This window comes from Phodopus roborovskii, unplaced genomic scaffold (genome assembly GCF_943737965.1).
Source record: "Phodopus roborovskii unplaced genomic scaffold, PHOROB, whole genome shotgun sequence".
In the NCBI taxonomy this organism is placed as follows: Eukaryota; Metazoa; Chordata; class Mammalia; order Rodentia; family Cricetidae; genus Phodopus; species Phodopus roborovskii.
In genome coordinates, this window is record NW_026126416.1 from 21,248,298 (window position 1) to 21,270,988 (window position 22,691).

The following is a 22,691-nucleotide window of genomic DNA, read 5'->3' on the forward strand; positions in this document are numbered from 1 at the left end:
GAATGGCTAGTGCTTTACCTACTGACCCATTCCTCAGGCCTTCTTCAGTTTTTTTAAACTGAATTTTCACTTTTCTTGTAAGTCTATATCATCTGCACCTGTAAGAAATAATAGATATCCTGCATATTCTTTACTCCATTTCCCTCACTGGCTTCATTATGTAAAACTATGGTATAATACCACAACTAGGATATTGCTACTGGTAGATGATGTTGGTCAGATTTCTCCACTTACCTTGTACTCAACCTTTAGTTAATGCAATTTTATCACATGACAATTCTACTATCCCACAGTGATATTACTGATTTGAAAGGTTTATTCCGTTTTATTTATATTTTGGAAGAATCAACTTTTAGTTTCACTGTGTATTGTTTCCTAGTCTAGTTTCTGTTGCTAGTTGGATATAGGAAGGACATTAGGAGTGAAGGGTATCATTCTGGACCAGGGAGTTCAGTGTGGGCCTGAGACCATCTTAAAACCTGTTAGCTCTCCTTGCTTCTCTTTCCCTATCTTTGAAGCAGTCACAGTGAGAACTTGACTACCCTATCTTTAACTACGCTGGCCACAGGGATGGCATATGGCAGAGGCCACCACTAACTGCCTCTATTTTTCATCTGTTTATTTAATTACAAAGGTGATGTATACTTTCCTATTAGAGTGTCTGCCCAGCAACTTTTTCCTTTTACTGGAAATAGATTCTTTTCTTATATAAAATATCCTGGTTAGAGTTTCTTCTCCTTCTACTCCTCCCAGCTTCTCCCAATCTTCCCTCCCATCCAGACTGACTTCCTTTCTGTCTCTCATTTAGAAAACAATAACTGGCTTCTAAGGGATACTAACAAAATAAAGAAAAACTCACACATCAGAACTGAGTAAAACGAACAGAGGGAAAAGAGGCCAATAGAAAGCTCAGTAAAAAAGAGACCCACTCATTTACATGCTCAGGAATCCCATAAAAACATTAAGCTGGAAGACATACATGCAAAGGACCTATAAGGTAAAAAGAAAGGAGAAAATTAATACATAACCAAAATAAAGTAAAATTTAAAACAAGAGTCCTGACACATTATGAGACAAGTTACCTACTGCATGCAGCCTACCCTTTAGAGTAGTTGGTTTTCTCTGTGAGCCATTGGAAGAAATTAAATTTTCAATTGTAAGTGACCCCTACTGGGGTAGATCCCTGTGCATGATGCCTCAGCCTCTCCGGGTTCCTAGGTGCATTGATCTTGATTTTGAGGGTCTTGTTTTCTTGGTGTCCCCCATCCCATCTGGCTCTTATACTCCTTTTGCCTCCTCTTTTACTGCCCCCTCGATTTTTATGTGTTGGACTATAACCTCATGATTTTGCTGTCTTCATAACAAAATGAGCTTAGAATTGAATTGCTTGACCCTCCCCCCCCCCATCACCTCCAATTCAAAATGCTCACCTCTTTTCATAGCCAGCTTCTCTTAGAGCTGTAGTCGGGCTCAGCACACTCCAGCCTCACACAGAAAATAGACACCACTTTGCTTCCTGCCATGGCCCCACTTTCCCTGGGCAGACACAACGCTTGCCCTTCTTGTATTGTGTCACTTTGTGGGGCAGGTGCCTGCCATATTTCTTGAAGAAAGCCTTAGTCTTGTGGATTTTAGCAATGCCCACTGTGTTTGCAGGAGTGATCCTAGCACTGAAAGAAAGAAGAGGCTAGAAACAGAAGCCCGTGCCTTAACTTTTATGTAGTCAGGACTGTTGGTCTTTTCTTGTTTGCACTACCCTCTGTTTTAGGAAGGACTTCTTATGCCAGTTATAAAACATTAACTATAGTATCATCTGTTACTCATAGTGTTGTTTTCACATTTAGACAGCTAATCCATAAGGAATTTATTTTTACATAGAATTTGAGATGAGGCTCTCACCATTTATTAGGTGTTTAGATAACTCATTCTTAATTCTTTATAGATTTATTTATGTGTGGAGGTCAGAAGATGTATCAGAGCCCCCTGGAACTGGAGTTACTAGCAGATGTCAGCCACAACGTGGGTGCTGGGAACCAAACCCAGATCCTCTGCAAAAACAAGTGCTCTTAGATGATGAGCCAGCTCTCCAGCTCTTAGATAATTCATGCTCAACCAGAATGTTGAAATGCTATCTTTAACACTTTCTTAGTTTCCAAAAGTATTGCAACCTATATCTTTACTCTCTTGCTAAATGCTCATACAATTTCCTGTTGTCCTAAACTACAAGGCTACAGCTTGCTTCTGAGACTCATCTATACTTTGTCCTTTGGAGCTGTCCTTTGGCCATACAGGATCTCCTTTGTCTGATGCTTCAAATTTATTCCGGGGTGGCTTCATGCTAACTCTGCACATACTATCCCACTGCTGGATGTTTGGCCTCTCTGCCATGCTTTTAAAATGTTTTATTAGCATACATTAGTCATATATGACAGAGGGTTTCATTATGACATTTTCATACATGTACATAATGTGTTTCAGTTATGCTCACCCTCCCTCTTGTTCCTATCCCTTTCCCATGGATCCTGCACTCTTCCCAACTAATTCCTGTCTACTTTTTCTTTTTTGTAACCCAGAGTCATTAGGGCTGTTTACAGAAGCACAGATATAAACACATTGAGGACATAAACACCAATTTCACTAACAACTTGTTCATATTTTCCCACTTTCCTCCTTGGTTGTTTTTCCAATGGTTTGCAAGAACTTTGTGTTGAAAACCCCTCAATTTACATATCCCATGCATCATTCTGATCTTGTTATGACTTTAACATTTTCCCACCTAAAGTTTTATGTTTTTTAATGTGTGTGTGTGTGTGTGTGTGTGTGTGTGTGTGTGTGTGTGTGTGTATGCACCAGTACAGATCTGGAGCTCAGAGGAAAATCCACTGGAGTCAGTTCTCTCCCCTGCTATGGAGTCCTGGGGATTAAACCCAGGTAGATCACCCCACTTGGCAGTAAGAACCTGTTGAACCCATTCTTGCCAGGCCAAAATATGTAGCTTTTTAGATTTTTTTAGATTTTTAAAGCAATTCTTAGAAAGATTTCCCCATTCCAAGCATCTGTCTCCCCCATATGCGTGTGTTTACTCTCTCTCTCTCTCTCTATATATATATATATATATGTATATATATATATATACACACACACACATACATATATATACACACACACATATATATATATACACACACACATATATATATTACATATATATCTCTTACACTTTTTATAATTTAGTTTTTTTTTTTTACCCTGAAACCATCTAGAATATATTTTTATATAAGAAGTGAGATGGGGAACCCAGATTTTCATTCTGACTCTCCCTTTTCCAAAGTAGGAAGTCCATTATTCCAAAACCATTGCTGACAGCTATTTGTCATACATTTTCTTTTCTTTTTCCTGTGTTGGTGATGAAGCTAGGACCATGTAGATTACATAAGTGCTCTACACCAAGCTACATCCCCAGCCATGCCTACTTTGAAAAGTCACCTTTATCATGTATTCAATTTGCATATCTGCCTGTCTTATTTAGGGTTTCTACTGCTGTGAAGAGACACCATGCCCGCAGCACCTTTATAAAGGAAAAGGTTTAATTGAGGTGGAGGCTTTACAGTTCAGAGGTTCCGTCCACTATCATTATCATCATGGCAGGGAGCATGGTGGATTACAGGCAGACCTGATGCTGGCTACATCTTGATCAAAAGGCAACAGGAAATAGGCTGTCCCATTGGGTGTGGCTTGAGCATATATGAGACTTCAAAGCCCGCCTTCACTCTTCCTCCAACAAGGCCACACCTCCCAACAATGCTGCTCCCTATGGGGGCCATTTTCTTTCAAACCACCACACTGCCATATTTATGGACTCAACCCTTTCCTTTGATGTATCTACTTTTATACTGGTACTGCTTCAATTACTAGACAGAAAATATTTCCCTATATGATACTGCTAGTCTTTTAAATTGTCTGGCCATTCATGCATGCTTTTCTTTTCAAAATAACTTTCACTGTAACAAAGAGAGGCACAGGTAGCTTGAAACGTGGAAATATTCTGCACTATTCTATTCTGCCCTGTAGTTGCCCATAGCCCTCTCCTGGAATAGTCTCGATTACTGTACCTGGAACTTCAGTGATTTGAGGACACACCATATTTCTAATTTTTGATGTATCTGGTGTTACCTACTCTATGATTCATTTTTATTATATCAGCCTTTTACATTTTAAGTACTTAAATTAAGCTGACCCAAACAGTCATGTAAAACCATGAATTAGATGTAGTATTTGTGTTTTCCTAGCTTATTGTACTGAATAGATTGGCAATGGACGAAGCATTGCCCATGTGTTTGTTCAGTTTGTGTGCTACCAGCACCCTGAGCAAACTGGTCAGTACCAACTGCTCCCGTCAGCTCCACAGACAGAATCCTTCCCGTAGCACACACCACCCACTGCACTCAAGGAAGATTCTGGTTGCACAGGTGGGTTCAGCTGTGAGAGTTACTGAGACATTCACATATAGGATATATGAACTTTTGTGTGTTACTGTGACCCAATACGACATTAAAAAAAAAAAAAAAAAAAGAAGAACCTTTACAAGTTTAGAAAGAATTGCTGCTTTGGCACTGTTTTGAAATTACTGATAAAGGATCGGTCACATGTTTCCTGAAGGAACTCATTGAGGCTTGGCTATAACTCAGTAGGGGAGTGCAGGCTGAGCAAGTGCGAGGTCCTGGGTTTCAACTCTGAGCATGAGTCATTAGGAAAAAAAGACTAATGACCTGAGCACAGGACAGGCACCTCAGATCCAGCCAGCACTTCTCATCTTCAGGATTTGATGCTTCTGGAACAAAGTGACCATCGCAAAAGCTCTGTGGGTCTGGACAACATCACAGATGATATCGTAAGTCCCCTCACAGTGTTCATGAGCTGATAAGAAGTCATGAACTTACCCCTCAGTGCTGAAACAGGCAAAACGGCTGCAGTATTCTTATCTTAGTCTTTATTAAAGGTTCACAGAGATAAATGGAAAATACCACTCTATCCTCACAGAGATCTAATTAAGGGGCAGAAGCACAGGGAATCAAATATCTTGTACTGGCCTGTCACAAACACTTACTCAGACTTAAGTGGACACACACCGTACCCTATGCTACCCAGGGCAACCCTGGCTTTTACTCTTCCTCACTATGCACTGTCAGAGGTTTCCTCTTGCTGAACGCCTTCAGTACTGACCTCAGTGAAGCTTGACATTCTTTGATATTAAAATCTTCCTTCAAAATAGAAGCCACTACTTCCCAACAGGAAGATTCAAATAGCTTGTTTGCTGCCCTTTAAAAAAATAAGCATAGAATAACCCAATGTCTGTCCATCCCCCCTCTGAATAACCCAGTGTCCGTGTCCCCCACTCCCCGTACTCCCCCAACCCCTGTTGATAGCCATGGAGACAAATTGTGAATCTCCCTGTGTCTGGATAATTTTCACCGTTCTTCAAGGGTGTCTACTGATATGCTTCAGTGCTTCAAGTTAAAACAATAAAACCAGCAACCTTCACATCTAACCTGCAGGTGTGGGTTTGAAACTGCATCCATTTCATGATTATTGGATGGAGAGTTGAACGGGAGAGAGCAGTAGATGACTGCTCGTGAGAGCGAAAGCTAGAGCCCCATTTGTGAGCACCTCTCAAGGTCCTATTCACTTGATTTCCTACTGTGTGGGACCTCCTCCAGGTGTGCCTCCACTTTCCCATGTGGGAGTGTTGCACCTCGGACCCTCCCTGACCTGGAAGCCTGTTCACACCACTTCTTTTTAGGCCTCTTTCCATTCAAGAGTCCCCAGGAGACTCTGCAATGTACCGACTTTTAGTGTGCGCTTGTCGGCTGCCCCATCGGCATAATCCACTTTCTGAAAAGCTTTGGAGTCTTATGCCAATTAAACTTCACCTCAAGTTTTTCAAAATTCTCAGTGCACAGAGTTGCCAGCTTTGGCTATTCCTCCAAATGAGGGAAATAAGCCTTTCTACTGATGTAATTCGCTTGAAGAACTCTATGAGGCTTCCAATTACTGTCTCAGAGTTCCTGGTGCCAGCTGACGTAATTCTCAAACTGGGGCTCAGGACGCAACCTGCAGAGTGGAGCATCTGCCAGTGCAAGCCGGAAGTAGCTATTTAAAGAGCTCCCTGTCAGGGTGTGCGCCTGGCCTCTGGGCAGGTGACAGCAGAGCCCTGCTCTGGGCAAGCATTTGCACTGGAGCTCGGTGCTGGAGGCACCACCAGGGCAGGAATGAGGGGCAACCTTTCAGAGAGTGACAGAGGGTGCTGGCAGTGGACAGACAGCAAAACTTACAGGAGAAGGAAAAGCTGCCTGGGCAAAGCGTTCCTTATTGCCCTTAAGCACAAATGGTCAAAGCCACACAGTGCCACCCTTACAAGTCGGACCTGAGTGGGTGGTCCAGCGCTGCCCCCTTGCCTTCTACGATGCAGCCCAGAGGAGCTGAAGAGGCCCTTTCACGTGTGGCCATCAGCTTTGCAGATGGTCCAAGTGTCCCTTCCCCACTGCTGACATAACACAGGGAGTTCTGGCTTTGGAGAGGAGCAAAGGGTATGATTAAGATGTGATGCGGTATCTGGAATTGTTTTTAAGTTTTTGCATTGCTTCAGGCCAATCAATTGGTCCCCATTTATGGCTCTGGATAAATGTTACGCTTGATTCAGCACAGAAATGTGTTTCCTCAAAACACTCATCTCCAGAAGGCTGCTCTCTGAGGCTTGTTCTCCCAGGAGTACACTGAGTCAAGGATACAGATATAAAGGTTTATTAAGAAAAGACCCCAGAGACACCAGGAGGTGAGTGGGAGGAGGGATGAACCAAGCAAGGAAGTGATTTCCTGCCAAAGTCCCAGTCCTGGCCTGGATCCCTGGAGAGTGCTCTGGAACACTCTGGACTAAGGCAAGGAACTGGGCAGGGGCTTAACCTTAGTTGAGTCAGTAGCAGCCTTGGCCAAGGTAAGTGGTGGGGTGGCACACCTATAGGCTTACTGGCTCCATAACCAGGTTTCTGGTGCCAGCCTCAACCCGGCTGTCCAGAGGACCTCCCCCCCCCCCAATGGACTCTGAGGGCCAAGCTGGCGCACTTCCCCTCCAGCATTGCTGACTTTCGCACCAGCACCAGCTACAAGTCTTTCATTACTGGCTGCTCCAAGAGGAAACGAATGATCTCTCTTGACAGCCCTGGGGTGGGCTCTTGGTCCTCTACAGAGTTGCCTCCTTGCTCCAGAGGGTAGAAGCGGGTTCCCCTGGAATGCTGCTTTAAAATAGAGCAGCCATCCCGGTTGAAGATGACCCGCGCCATCTGGAAACTGCGGAGAGCGTACTTTTGGCTCTCTTGGCCCTCAAGTTCAGAGATCATCTGAGACAGGCACTGACACACAGGGGCAGAGAGCGGATCCCCGGAGCCTGGCAGTGGATCGGCAAATGCTTCATAGAATCTGTCCAGTGAGTTCCGAAGGCCATCCTCGTCTTCACTGGTCTCCAGCTGGCCTTTCCCAGAAGGCTCAAGCCAGAAGTTCTCAGAGTCCCAGGAGCCTTCCTTTTGCTCAGTGTTTAGAGAACTGCTATCTGCAAGACAAAACATAATCAGTACTCAAACAGGCAGTCAAAACCATCAGAAAGTGGGCTAGTGAGGAGGATCAGTGGGTAAAGGTGTTTTGCTACACAACTGACCTGAGGTGGATCTCCAGAACCAAAGTCAAGATGGAAGGAGACACCTGGTTCCTGTAAGTGGTTCTCTGACCTCCACATGTGCATGGTGGCATGCCCTCCCAACATCATGCACACACACAATAATGGTGACTTTTTAAGACCAGAAAGCATACCAACAGCACAAAAGCCTCTCTTCAGCTCGACACTCTACTACTCTCAAGATACTGATGATAGCATTTCCCATCGTCCTCAGGTTACGCCAAACGTGGACCAGGAGTTCCTTATTTTTCTTTTATGTGTATGGGAGTTTTGCCTGTGCACCACCAGTATTCAGTGACTAAAGAGGCCAGAGGAGGGTGTCAGATCCCTAGGACGGACTAGAGTGTGGTGGTTTGAATGAAACTCTCAGATACCTCTCTGGCACCATGCCTGCCTGTGTGCAGCCATGTTTCCCACCATGATGAGAATGAACTAAATCTCTGAACTTGTAAGCCAGTCCCAGCTAAATGTTTCCCTTTATAAGCCATGGTGTCCCTTCATAGCAATAGAAACCCTAACTAAGACATGGAGTTACAGATGGTTATGAGCTGCCATGTGGGTGCTGAAAACGGAACCTGAGTCCTCTGGAAAACCCAGTATTACTGTTTAATCCACCTAATTATGGCATTTCCTATCAGCCTGAATAGGGCAAGACACAGTACTTTGACATTACCAGCTATCAATCCCAATACTAGATGTTATCTATGCATTTATTTAAAAGTATATGTCACCATTCATTTGTTCTTTTATAAATGCTTATGTAGTAGCTGTTGGGAGTCAGAGAACAACCTACAGAAGTTGGTTTTTCTCCTTCTACCATGTGGGACCCAGGGATTGAACCCAGGTTGTCAGGCTTGGTTACAAGTTTTCTTTCCTATTAGTGAATTCAAGGAAAAATCACGCACAAACAACTCTCTGTATCATGTGCTCCTTAATCACAGCAAGAAGGGAGGGAGGAAGGGAGACAAAAGTACAAAGCTAAGGAAATGTCCCTTCCCTCTGCTAGGGCCAGAGCTTTGGCCCTCCCTGAGTTCCTCCCAGCAACCTTATCCCTGGGCAGGAGGATAGAAAAGGAGGGAGGCAGCTGCTAGCCTTTCTAGTCCAGATGTCAGAGGAACACAGGGGGACAACCTTGCACCTTGTATTCTTTGTAAGTGCTGAGTTTATGTGAACCAACAAAAGACTGCTATCTACTGGAGATGAGCCAACTAACAGCACAGGAGACTTAGAACTGGATCTTTGTGACATAAAGGACAACTGAGCTTTGTGAATGAGGGATGTGGGTTTAGATGGTATTAGAGTATGGCTGCCAACTTCCTGATAATGACAGCTTGATTTTATCATGTAGGAGAATGTCTCAGTGTGTAGGATAATTAGGAGTGATGGACATCATGTTAGAGTTTACTCTCAAATAATTCATCAGGGCTAGGGATGTAGCTTAGTTGATAGAGCACTTGCCTAGCATGTACAAAGCCCTGGATTCTGTCTTCCATCACCCTAGTCTGATGGTACACCTATGTAACCCCAACATTTAGAGGTGGAGGCAAAAAAGGTAAGAAGTTCAAGGTCATCCTCAGCTTCACAGTTGGTTTGAGGCCAGGCTGGAATATGAGAAACCCCATCTTAGAAAAATCAAAACCATAACAATAACAACAAAAATAAAACAAATAAGAATTTCCCAACATAAATAATACATTGCAAAAGTTCTGTGTATTGTATTTGCTGATGGTGAGTTTGAGACTGTGACAAAAAAGTTCTAAAGCAAACCTTGAGAAGAAACTGCTAATACTTCCTACTTTAAACAAAAATAAATAAATAAATAAAAGCCCAGATATTAGCAAGTAAATGTCCTATAGATGGTTTTGCTATTAAAAACCAGAGAAGGGAGAGGTGGGAGCCACAATGGCAGAATGCGGGGTCTCTTGATGTTTTCCCCTACAGATAATCCTGCTGCTCAATGGGAAAGCAGAAGATGCAGAGAAGGGTTGGTGGGAAGGATGGCAGAGAAAGGAGAGTCCCAGAAAGCATTGGGGAAGCTAAGAAATTCCTGAAACTTCCCTCCTGAGGTTTCACACCCAGAGCTCCAAGAATATGGCATGTCCTTTCAACAGCTGCCCAATATACCCAGACACACAGGGTTCATGTTTTCATGTGCATTTTATTTTACTATTAGTTACACGTATGGGTGTTTTGTTTGCATGTACCGTATGCTTACTTGTGTGTGTTTGGTGGCTGATGAGGTCAGCAGGCATTGAAAACCCTGGATCTGGAGTTACAGATGCATGTGGGTGCTGGGAACTGAACCTGGGTCTTCTCCAGCCTGGTACTATGAGGTGTCTACAAAAGAGCCTAAAAACTGGCTCACACCCTATTGTAATGGGTAGTTTTTCCTGCCACTGGTCCCACCGCCACACCAGCCCCAATTAACACACTGAGACTCTGCATTTGATATAATTCTGTTGGCCAGTTACTTGTTTCTTATCAGCAAGCTCTGTCTTAAGTATTAACCCATTTCTATTAATCTAAGTACTTCCACGTGGTCTCATCTTACCAGAGAGAGGGGGCTGGTGGTTCTGCTCTCTCCAGTCTCTACATGTTGACTCCTACTACTACTAATATGTTTCTCATACTGGTTAATTAATAAAGCACTGTTGGCCAATAGGAAAGCAAGATAGGTGGGACTAGGAGACAAGGAGGAAAGAGGAAGTAATAGGGGTGGTGTAGCTATGGGACTGATGGGGGGGCATACTCGTTACACCTGTGATTTTTATGCAAATGTGAAGCAGACTACAACGAAGACATATGGCCTGAGTATATTCTGCTTGTCGGTTCTGTGAATATTGCCTCCAGGCCTTTCAGTCTCCAATTCTCTTTCAAACGTGCTTTGCTGCAACCACATACCCTTCTCTCTCATCATGCAGCTGCTATGGCTGCTATGGCCTTCGGGATGCCACTGACTCCTTGGCAGCAAGTGAAGCTGTTACTCCTGCTCTCCTGATGCCCTGCTTGTGGGACAACAGTGGATCTTCATAGCTCCACTCATCCACCTTTACCCTTATGTTCAAGCGCCACCTCAGTCCACTTGTGTATATAGTACAGATTTATAGGGCTCTCAATCGGAGCAGTGATGTCTGCTCTGCAAAGAGTCTGGGATGCAATTACAAAATGTTACTTATATGAAATGGCTACATCTATATTATTTAAATATAATATTTAGCCATATTACATCTAACTCTGATTCCAAGTGGGGTTAAGGATATAAACACCCTACAGTGTATCGGACAGTCCCGTATGACAAAGATGCCAGTGACATCCCCAGTAGCCTGCTCCTTCCAGAACAGGTGTATTAGATCCAAGAATGGATTGTGGGATGAATGGACCCACTGCACAACAGCATGTTGATTTGCCTTGAGCACCCATGGTACCTTAATTATGAATCGCCCTTTCTGTTGGTACTCAGTCACATGGCAAATTTTCCTTTCTCAGACAGTGAGCTAGTGATTTTTACTATCGTTGTTAGTCTTAGCACAAACAAATGACTCTGTACTATTTAAATAAAGTGGAACTTTTCTTATTTTAAAAATTATATTTAATTAGGGGTGTGTGTGTGTGTGTGTGTGTGTGTGTGTGCAAGAAGGGACTGAACACACTCTCTCCATGGATAACAACATCATTTGAAGTATATTAGAAGCTACTGCCTGAAAATGAGGGGCCCTGCCCTATTGTGCTACACCTCTCTGTTCTGAGCCTTGGACCTTTCTCTTTTCTTTGTTCCTCTTACTAGCCATTTCCTGGAGGCGTGACCAGGATCACTGAATGAATGAAACTTGGTGCTTTCTGCAGCCAAGCCCTACAAACCCTGAGGGAAGGTCTGATGGGTGCTCACCCCTGTCTGCAGCACTACCTGGCTTCTTTGGAGGCCCTGGCCACATCCACTGAGCTCATCCTTAAGAGCCCTGCATGTGTGGTCCCTCTGCATGTGAGTCGGTCCATTTGTTCATTACTTAAAGGCAGCTACAAACATCTACCTACTATAGCAAGTTTCACCTTCCACAGTTCTACCTCCAGCCAATAGATGATTCAACATTTACATTTCTCAATGGATTTAACAACACTCATGGTCTAATTTTCTCTGGAATGTCCTCACAGTCACACTCAGAGGTGTCTTTCGTTAAAGAGGTGCACTTTACTATTGTGGTTTGAAAAAGAAATGCTCATATATTTAAACACCTGATCCCCAGTTGGTAGCACTGTTCTTGGAGATTATGGAACTTTTAGGGGGTGGAGCCTTCTGAGATGGTGTAAGAATTATCAGTTTTAAATCAAAGGCAGTTAGCCTGGCAAGAACAAATTTATTGTACCCAAACCTTCCTCTCCCCCTGTGTATCTATAACAATCACAACAGATTGTGATATCAAACTCCTGCCAATGGGAGGAGGCAGTCACTGCCTATTTTGTATGTGTGTGGGATGGGGGAGGAGGTGGGAAGTCTCTGTGACCACCATGGCCAGCATGGAGCGATCTGTGGGAGGCAAGACAGTAGCTCTGGTCAACATGACTCAGGTGGTGTTGGCTCAAACTTCAAGATTCTGACCTCTGTTCATCATGACTCAGTAGCTGGTGTTGTCTCAAACTGCAAGAGTCTGACCTCGAGTAATTTATTTTAGACATATTTAAGCACTGCACAATTTGGAAAAAAAGGTTTTCTGGTGATAACTGACTCGTCCCATGTGCACAACAAAGCTTAAGACATGACTACACTGAAACTCTTTGTAAAGTGCAAGTGGCATCTCCCATAAAGACAGGTCCTGTAAATTGAGAAGGCAGGCTCCAGTCAAGGGTCTGGGGAGGGTCCAGTGTGGTTTGGCCACACAGATAGCACAAGGGTCACCAGGCAATTAAACACATCCCCATACTTCTGCATGGAAAACAGGTTGTATATCTTTCCCTTTAGAGAGACAGTCCCATGTTTTTAACATTCCTGGTTCCCCTAGAGCCTATCTGTGAGCACAAGGACCTGCATGCTTCCCTGGTGTTTTGCTAGGTTTGGGTTTTGAATATCTTGCCCAGATACTTTCCCTTTGATGTTCCTTTGTGCAACAGAGATTATTCTTTGTTTTTCACAACAGGCTTGAGTTCCAGACTCCCCATACTTCTATCCATTCTCTCAGCTCCCTGATCCTGCTACCCATGCTTCCAACATGGTGGACGCAACCCTCCGGAAACATACACCAAAGTAAATGCTCTGGTCTAGAAGTTGCTTTTGGTCATGGCATTCTATCATAGCAACCAAAAAGTACCCGATGTAGGTGCTTTCCTCCCTAAAATTCTTCTAGGTGTCAAGATTAACTGTCCCAGAACACAGCCCTGGACATGTGTAGGAAATTATCCTCTAGGGAGACGCAGAGAATACTGGGGAACAATGATTCAGCCAACCACCTTTTCCCACAGCATATTATTTAAAAGGGTTACAAGAGCCAAAATGGAAGCAAAAGTGTCAACTGTTCCAGGAAAACTGACCAGAAAGGAACAAGCAGGCACCCAGAATAAGACTCAGCTTGATCCGTGGAGGGTTGGGCCCAAACTAATACTTTGTAAAAAGTCCAGCCCCAATCCAGAGCTGCTTATAGCTTTTGTAGGTTGTTGGATAACAATGTTGAAACCCCTGCTTATGGGACCATCTGAGGTGAAAATTTCCATCACCACTTAGACATGATTGCAGGAACAAATATTGCAGGGGACAGGATCTGTGGTTTGACCAGACAGACATGGTAATCATTTAAGGCAGTTTCTTGCAAGCATTTTGTCTTATTTACTATTCTATTGCTTTGAAGAGACACCTTGACCAAGGCAATTCTTAAAGCACTTCATTGGGAGCTTGCTTACAGTTTTAGAGGGTCAGTCTATGAATACCACGGCAGGAAGCAGACAGGCATGGTGCTGGAGCAGTAGCTGAGAGCTTTATATCCTGATCTATAGGCAGCAGGCAGAGAGAAAGACACTGGGTCTGGTATGGGCTTCTCAAACCTCAAAGTCCTCCCCCCACACTGCCATTTACATACTAACTCCTACAAGACCACGCCTCCTAATCCTTCCCAAACAGTTCTACCAACTGAGAACCAAGCATTTAAATGTACGGGGGGACATCCTCATTCAAGACACCACACATTTATCTTCCCAAGATAAGAGGAAGGGGCTTTAAGATGTTAGCAGAACTCCATACCTTTAAAACTATTTCAGAAGTAAAAAACTCATTCTGTTCCTATACATGCCTATAGTTTCTAGGCAAGGACTGTTAATAGGCTGTCAAAATACAGAGTAGGAATATGATTTTGTTAGCTGCACACATAAGGTTTATTAAGACATATGTGTGTATATATGCATACTTCTGGATTTGTGTGTCAACGTGGCTCAAGCTAGAGTCAGCAGATAGGAAGGAGTCTCAGTTGAGGAAATGACTCCATGAGATCCAGCTGTAAGGTGTTTTCTCAATTAGTGATCAATGGGGGAGGACCCAGCCCGTTGTGGGTGGTGCCATCCCTGGGCTGCTGGTCCTGGGTTTTATAATTAAGTAGGCTGAGTAGGCCTTGGGAAGCAAGCCAGTAAGCAGCTCCCCTCCATGGCCTCTGCATCAGCCACTGCCTCCAGGATCCTGTCCTGTTTGAGCTGCTGTCCTGACTTCCTTCAGGGATGAACAGCAGTGTGGAAGTGTAAGCTGAACAAACCTCCCCAACTTGCTTTTTGGTCGTGGCATTTCATCGAAGCAATAGAAACCCTGACTAAGACAGTGCATGTATGGTGCCCACAGCTGGTTCCCTGCTGAAGCTTATTGTGTTTGGATCTGTCTCACTGAATCCCAGTCCCCCTTCTTTCATTGAAGATAGCTCTTCTGCTCCCTTGTTGTTCTTATGGAAACTGCTGGAAGGGGTGGCCCCCAATCACTGTATCAGCATCTTGAGTCCTCTTTCTGGTTCTTTCTTCTCCCCCCCCCCCATGTATCAACACCTGCACTGAAACTTTAAGGAACTTATATTCTACCATATTAATAGATCATAAAACCTGAATAAGCCTGAGCCTCCTTCATGCCTAGCAACCCTACCACCCACAGTGGATTTATAACAGTTCTTTTCAAAAACAAAATCACCAATAGGGTGTGTGGATATCAAGATATTTAATCCAAATTAACATTTCACAAGGAAGATGGCTGTGTCTGGGTCAGGTGCTTTTGAAGCTAGGCAGTCTCTGTGGGTGCTTGTTTATATCTGAAAGCCAAAGCTGGATGAATCATCCAGAGGGAAATGGCAAATGCTGCCACCCTTCATCTTAATGACAGATGCAATGCTCAAAGGACAGAGTCTTGTGACAGGCAGGCCACCACCGAGGAAGACAGTGAAAGCTGGGAAAAGATGTAAGTGCGCAGATAAAGCCTCATGTCAGTGTCCTGAATTGCAAATTATCAGGGAAAATTATGTATTAATTCTAAGAAACTAAAATATTCTGGGGCTGGAGAGATGGCTCAGTGGTCAGAAGTGCTTGTTGTATAAACCTGATGATGACCTGATTTTGATCCCTGGATCCCTTGGGGGAAGGAGATAAGCTGCTCCCAAAAGCTATTCTCTGAACTCCACATGCATGTACATATGTACATGCATGTAGACATACTCAGCCACACACACACACACACACACACACACACACACACACACACACACACACGTTTGTTCCTGTGAGAAATGGGTTTTGTTTTTTGTTTTCAAATATAGTTAGCCCAGCAAGCAATCCCTGAAAAATGCAACCTTAGCTGAATGTGTTGGCACACTGAATGGAAACCCTGTCTTAAATAATAATGGCTCAGCAGTTAAGAGCACTGGCTGCTCTTCTAAAGGGCCCTAGTTCAACTCCCAGAGCACACACATCCATCTGTAACTCAGTTCTAGAGGATTTGATACCCTCTTCTAGCTTCTGCCGTCACTGCAGAAACCTGATTCACAAACGTACATGCAAGCAGAACAACCATACACAAAAATTAAAAACCCAACTTCAAACTTTAATTCCAGTGGCCAGCTCACACTCTGGCTTGGGCAGTAAGGACCACTTGTGAGCAGAAGGGAAAGCAAGTGATTAGGATCTTAGATTGGTTTTGTTTTGTTTTGTTTTGTGAGACACGTTCTCATGCTGCCTCAGCATGTATCACCATGCCAAGTTTATCCAAGGCTTTTTAAATGCTAGGCTAGCACTCTACCAATACCTATGCCCCAGCTCCAACACTGCTATTCTGATTATGACTTTTCTTCAGCAGAATAAGGTTAAATGTGAACTGCTAATTAAGATGATGCTTGGACCTTAATCTTAATTATAAAACAGATATATGCATTTCAAAAATATTTATTTTGTTTTTATTCATGTGTGTAGTGGGTGTGTGGGTGTTTATGCAGGTATGTGTACATGAATACAGATGGCTGTGGAAGACAGAAGAGTTGGGCTTAATAAAGGGACTTTTGTATAGGCTTTAGCACAGGATCAAGAGAGAGGCAAGACACACCCAAAAGAAAGGGGTGTGGCTTCTCAGAGAAGAGTTAGTAGATAGTAAGACACAGTCAAGTGTGGGATGGGCTCCTTAAGGGAGAGTCTCAGATTACCTTTGTTTAAAAACTAGTTTTACAATTGTCATATTTAGAATCTGTGGAGTTTACAGTTACTTGTCTTTAAAAGTTTACCAAGAAACTTAAATAGGGTCACAGGATGATTGCTGAAGGACACTTGACAAAAGATTACAGTTGACACACTGCCCAGGTGCAGCAAGGTCGGACATCTCTGAGGCAAAGTTCACAGTCTCCTTTGAGATTCTCAGGTGATGTCTGGGGAAAGGAACAGGCCTTCCCCATCGTCATATACACTCAGGTTCTAAGCCTGGGTCATAACTGAACATAAAATACTCATCTACGAAAGGCATAACATCTCCATGTGAGCAGCCTTCATGGCACATGGTAATTGTGCTGGAACCCTTGCTTCTCAGTTAGTGAGGTTTGGCCAGACTGGGGTGAAGGGCTACTTGTCTTTCCCATGTCCCTACAATTTCCTTGTCTTTCCTTCTTGCTTCAAATCTATAGGCACAGATTTAACTGTAAACAAATATGCTACAATGAATGTACAGAGCTTGGTATCCCCCTCAAAGTCAGCACCCAGGGACCAATGCTCTAAAAAAAACAAAAAAAAAAAAAAAAAAAAAAAAAAAAAAAAAAAACACTGACCCCTGACCCTGCTTAGAAATGCCAGGGATATTCTGGGTATTCCCACTATTTTCAAAACTCAAACCCAGAGGATGGCATCACCCTTTTACAAAGTGTCATGAGGCATCAGTGTTGAAGCCTGGTAAACACTGTGGGTAATCAGGAAGGCAGCATGACTAAGGGCAAAAGCAAGGTTTAGCTACAAAAAGAAATGGAACCCTTTATGTTTCATAAGTTAACTTATTTTTTTGTTTTGGCTTTTTGAGTCAGGGTTTCTCTGTGTAACAGTCTTGGATGTCCTGGAATTCACTCTGTAGACAGGCTGGCCTGGAACTCACTGAGATCCACTTGCCTTTGCCTCCTGAGTGCTGAGTTTAAAGGCATGTGCCACCATCACACAGCTAATTATAAGCTAATTTCAAAAGCAATCCTACCAAAAGAATCCCAAAGTCAATTCTGAGCCACCCCAGGCAACAATCTGGGCAGATTTCTAAACTGCTGCCTTGCAAGGGAGATTTCAAGTATGGCCTTTTAAAGGTTTTTGGTCAAAGATCTGGAACCAGAAGGTCTCTGTCCTGACAGAAGAGATGCCTGTAAATTTAGAAGACGAGCCATTTGACCTTGGGCAAGTTATCCAACATCTCTGAATCTCATGTTTCCACCTATACAGTAACAGCCTATAACCTAGACAACAGGACTGCTGTAAGCACTGAGTGAGCTATTAACATAAAGCCTAGTACATATCAAGTGCTTGAGGAATAAAAGATACTTTGTGATTATTGCCATAGTAACAAGAACAGAACCCACAGCAGAGTTGTTACAACTGGAAATCAGGGGGTTTGTCATTTAACATCTAAGATTTCAAAAGGTAAGTTACACATGCCCGTGTATGTCTCCTAGGCAGATAGATGCTATGGTAAGGGGGAAGGTATCCTTGTAGCTGCTGGCCCATGCTATGAAGGGATGAGTCACAGGAACATTACCCAACTCCCAGCAGGAGGACTACGGCTACTGACAGGTCTCAAGAGCACCCACTACAAAGCAATCGTGATCCTAGTGTGGGTGGAAACAGCAGATGCCTTAGTGTGTGGGAGAGTCACACATAGAAGCCCAAGCTGGTAGAGCCCCCCAGTGGTCCCCAAGCTACTACACCCACAAGACCCCAGGAGGACCAGCACCAGAGTGGGTGAGACTGAGCTGGTTATGAGGAGGTTTCCTGTGTTTCAAGCTCAGCAGAAATCTCTGTTTTTGTGCTCCCAAGAATTCATATGGGGCATAGCTTAATTAGAGTCAGCCAGGAAGTAAGACACACTCCTTAGGAAGAGAGTGGCCTGGAGAGAGGCTCAGTGGATAAAAGTGCCTGTAGCTTTTGCAAAGGAACTGAGTTTGGTTCCCTGTACCCATGTTAAGCAGATCACAGCAGTTTGTGCTCCAGCTCCAGAAGACTTAATGCCTTCTTCTGGCCTCAGAGAGCAGATGGACAGATGGAGAGAGAGAGAGACAGACAGACAGACAGACAGACAGACAGACAGACAGACAGACAGGCACACGCACACACACACACACACTGAATGAATAAGTAAATAGGAAAAAATGGATTGATCAGAGGCAACAGCCTTCATCTTGCTGATGTGATGGTAATACTGTCAACTTGACAGGGCCAGGGAGGCAAGCCTCTGGACACTGTGACAGGTTATCTATTTTTAAAAAATTAAAGATTAATTTTTATGTGCATGAGTGTATGAGTGTTTGGACCTCTCTCTCTCCCTCTCCCCCTCCCTCCCTCTCTCTCTCCCTCTCCGTCTCTCTCTCTCTCCCTCTGTAGGTGTGCCTGGTGCCCATGGAGGTCAGAAGATGGCATCAGAGTCCCTGAAATGGAAGTTATAGAGATGGTTGTGAACCATGCCTTGGTGCTGGGAATTTAACCTGAGTCCTCTCCCAGAGCAGTAAGCAGAATCACCCCTTGGGTCCTGAAAGGGATTATGTTGATTAGGTCACAGCATTTCCTGGCCCCAGGCCTAGGAGGATGCTATCTGAATATTAGCATCTTCCTGACCACAGACACATGGGAACAACTGTTTTAAGTCCTGCTTTCAGGGCTTCCTTGTCCTGGTGGGCTGTATCCCAGAAACCCTCCTTCTTTAAGGTGCTTTTGTCACAGTAGATTATCACAGCGACAGGAAAGTAACTGGGCATGCTCTGTTCTCCCTGTGGCCCCGCCTCCTCTCCTTCCCCAGGAGGAAAAATGCTCCGGTGTTCACAGAAGGACTGCTGATGAGTCAGAACTGTGTGGAAAGTTATATTTAAAGAAGCTCAACTGAGTGGGAAATATAGACTCCTCAGCCCCTCCTCCCTCCACTCACCTGCAAATCCAAAGAGAGATTCTAGCCCTCCCTTCTGCCCCACCGAAGCTGTGGAAAAGCCCCAAACAGAATTAAAACTTACATAATTCAACCCAGGAAGAAAGCATCATAGGCAGCAGAGATGTAAGTGCAAGCCAAGATTGACTAAATGACAGAGGGGATCTATAGGGGACTGAGATGTATTTGTGTTAAAAACATGTCTGACACTTCCTTTTATGTTGTTGTTTTTTCTTATCGAGGTCTTACTATATTGCAAAAGCTGGTCTCAAACTCACTGGCTGGAGTTACTGTCCTGCCTCAGCCTAAGACAAGTGAAATTCACTTTCACTTTGCACTAATATGGTGTGTGTGTGTGTGTGTGTGTGTGTGTGTGTGTGTGTGTGTGTGTGTGTAGGTTGATGTCAGGTGTCTTACTTGACCGCCCTACACCTTATTTTTTGAGGCAGAGTCACTCACTGAATTTGGAATTCGTTGCTTTTGCCAGGTTTGTGGGACAATGATCTGGAGGAATTTGCCATCTCACTGGGCAGGGTGACAGGTACCACTGTCCGTTGACATGGATGCTGTGACTCTGAACTCAGGTCCTCATGCTTGCCTGGAAGGAGAGAATCAACTTCTTAAAGTTGTCCTCCAACCTCCATATGTGCATTGTGACATGTGTGTGAATATGTGTTTGCACACATAAAATAATGTTAAGAATGAATAGGTAAACAAGAAAAAGAAGCAAAAAGAATGTGTCCAATCAGAAAAATTACAACAAACACCTCAGCAAATGGATAAGACAGAAAACTAGACACAACTGGAAAGAGAATCTAAAAATTGTTAAAGTTATTACTTAGAATTTGGTAGAGATAAGCAAATGGAAACAAAACTAATTCTGTTAAGTAAAGGCGAAAGAGTCTAGCATGCATCTAATTGGAATTCTTGAAAGGGACCGTGAGAGTAGGAGAAATGCAACAAAAAGTGTTAAGTTCCCAGAACTGATGAAAAATACAAGTCCTTAAGTTTAACGATCACAACGCCTTATAAGCAGGATAAATGAAAGGAAATCTGCTGGGAGGCAGGAGGTAAAACTGTAGCTACTGAAGGTAAAGATAAAAACCCTGAACCCGCTAAAAAGAAAGGACATTTCACCCATGAATGAGTGGACTTAAGTTGGATGAGATGCATACACAGCATCAATGCAAGCAAGAAGGCAACAAGATAAGACCTTGAAGGTTCTACCCGAATAATTACCAGGGGCTGGGATGTGGCTCAGTTGGTAGAGTGCTTGCCTAGAACCCACTAAGTCCTGAGTGCAATCCTCAGAACTCCACACAACCAGACATGGTGGTCCATGCCTGAAATCACAGCTCCTGGGAGGTGGAGACAGGAGAATTCAACGACAAAGTGAGTCTGAGGCCAGTCTGGGCTACACCAGACTCAGTTTCAAACCAAGAACAATGATAAGAACCGCTATCAACAACAGCAACCTAGGGTGCCTCCCAAAATTAAGGAAGTTGTCAGTTTCTCAGCAGACCATCAATGAAATGATTTCTGGTCCAAGGCAGATTGCTTATATCCATTCCCAGCCCCCTCTAAATGCACTCAATCTTTATCCTGTAGAAAGGTTGAGGCCCTTCACTGCTATAAAAGAGCAGTCTCAGCCTGTTGAGATCAAGTCTGTCTGCTTCTCTGCCTCACTTTTCCTACTACCAAAGCTCAATCTCTGGGAGTTTAAAGAGATAGCATTCCCTCTCCCTCCCTGAGCATTTACAGTTAATGGTTGCTAGGGAGGGGTTCACAAAGACCCACTACTCCCTGAGGATGTATAGGCTGCTAATGGTTGCTGAATGAGGGAGAAAGGAAGGAAGGACGGAGTGAGAGAGGAAGGAAGGGAAGAAAGGAGAGAGGAAGGGATGGAAATGTGGCCACTGGCAAGGTGCCTGTACTCTTGTAAATGACTTCTCACCCATGCTCCAGTAAGTGACCCCAATGACACTCATCCAGACAGACAAGTGGACAAATAAAAACTAAAAAGAAACTAAAAAGGGGACAAGCTGGGAGGAGGGAAGAGGGGAGTGGGAGGGAGCTAAGAGACTACCAGATAGACTATGCTCAAAATACATTACATACAGGCATGAGAATGTCATAATAAAACCCTTTATTATATATAACTAATACATGCTAATAAACATTTAAAAACAAGAAGGACAATGCTCATATAAGCCCGTCTATAGAGATGCTTTCCCTGGAGGCAGAGGAGAGGACTGGCTACACTGAATTCTAGTTCTCTGATGACATGAGTTTGTTTAATTCCACACAATGGTCCACCTAGCCTCCAAGTAGAGTTTCATCCCAGATGTGACCACCTTCAAAGCACAGTTCGCCTCCATTCTGTTTCTGAATGTCTTGCTCCATAAAAAAGCAGAGCTGTTCCGGGTTCACTATCATGTGAACATGTAAGTACTCCCGTTTTGCTGATGATATTTTCCTGTGTGTGATTCATCTGCTTTATAAGAAAATACTAACATCGTCTCCCTCACTCAGCTAAGGCCTCTACTCTGGAGGCCTCTGCACTGTGGGCCCATAAACCACACAACCTAATCAAAGCACTATGGTGGGAGGGGATAACTAATTTCATTTCTCATGGTATTTCCTTTGAAAGATAATGCAAAGAAGGCCTAAAGCTCAGTTTGAAGAAAGGAAACTTTAACAATGAACTATGTTAACCATAGGAATATATATACAGAGGCAGAGGCCATGCATCATGAAGTCACATGTGGCAACATTTACTGGCTTACTGACATTTTAGAGTTGTCTGCTGCCTAAGTGTGACAGTGCAGGCAGAGCAGAGGTTCCTCCATCTTGTATTCTTGCTGAGGTCATTTCAGGCTTAACTAGAATCTGATCTCCTTGGTTCATTGGCATATAAAGACTCCATTCGACTTATCTGCCTTTTGGGAGATGTTTTCTTCAGGTACCCATAACATTTGGAGGTTCCACTGAAATTATTGAGGAGAAGACTCCCAGTGCCTGAGGTGCAGCTCCTCTTAAGCAAGGGTAAGGGTTTCCAGTCCTAGGGGAGGCCACCAAGATGGCATTCCTTGGCCCCAGGAACTGGGTACCCCTCATCAACTTGCCTCCTTCAGGGACCTCCAGAGATAAGATAAACCTAGGGTTCAGGATAAAGATAAACCTGTTTCAGAGTTCTGTCCTGTCTGGGGTGGCAATCAGAAAAAAAAATGGATGCAGTGTGAGAATTCTGGAGTCTGGATTGTGGCAGGGACAACAGCATGCATCCTCAGGATCTGGTTTGTCTTGCTTGGTCACCAATTTGTGTCCTGTGTTTGATGGATGTGGTGTCACTGTCTCTGTCCCTTGTCTGTGTTT

The 22,691-nt window shown here is 43.8% G+C and overlaps 1 protein-coding gene across 1 annotated transcript in view; it reads right to left on the minus strand.

The window, feature by feature from the left end:
• Nucleotides 1–7,105: 7,105 nt before the first annotated feature.
• Nucleotides 7,106–22,691, minus strand: part of Shld1 (shieldin complex subunit 1) — a 60,434-nt gene continuing 44,848 nt past the window's right edge. Inside the window, exon 3 of the mRNA XM_051183323.1 lies at nucleotides 7,106–7,603. Within this exon, the coding sequence (XP_051039280.1) occupies nucleotides 7,158–7,603 (446 nt within the window). The 3' untranslated portion in view covers nucleotides 7,106–7,157. The remainder of the gene's footprint in view (nucleotides 7,604–22,691) is intronic.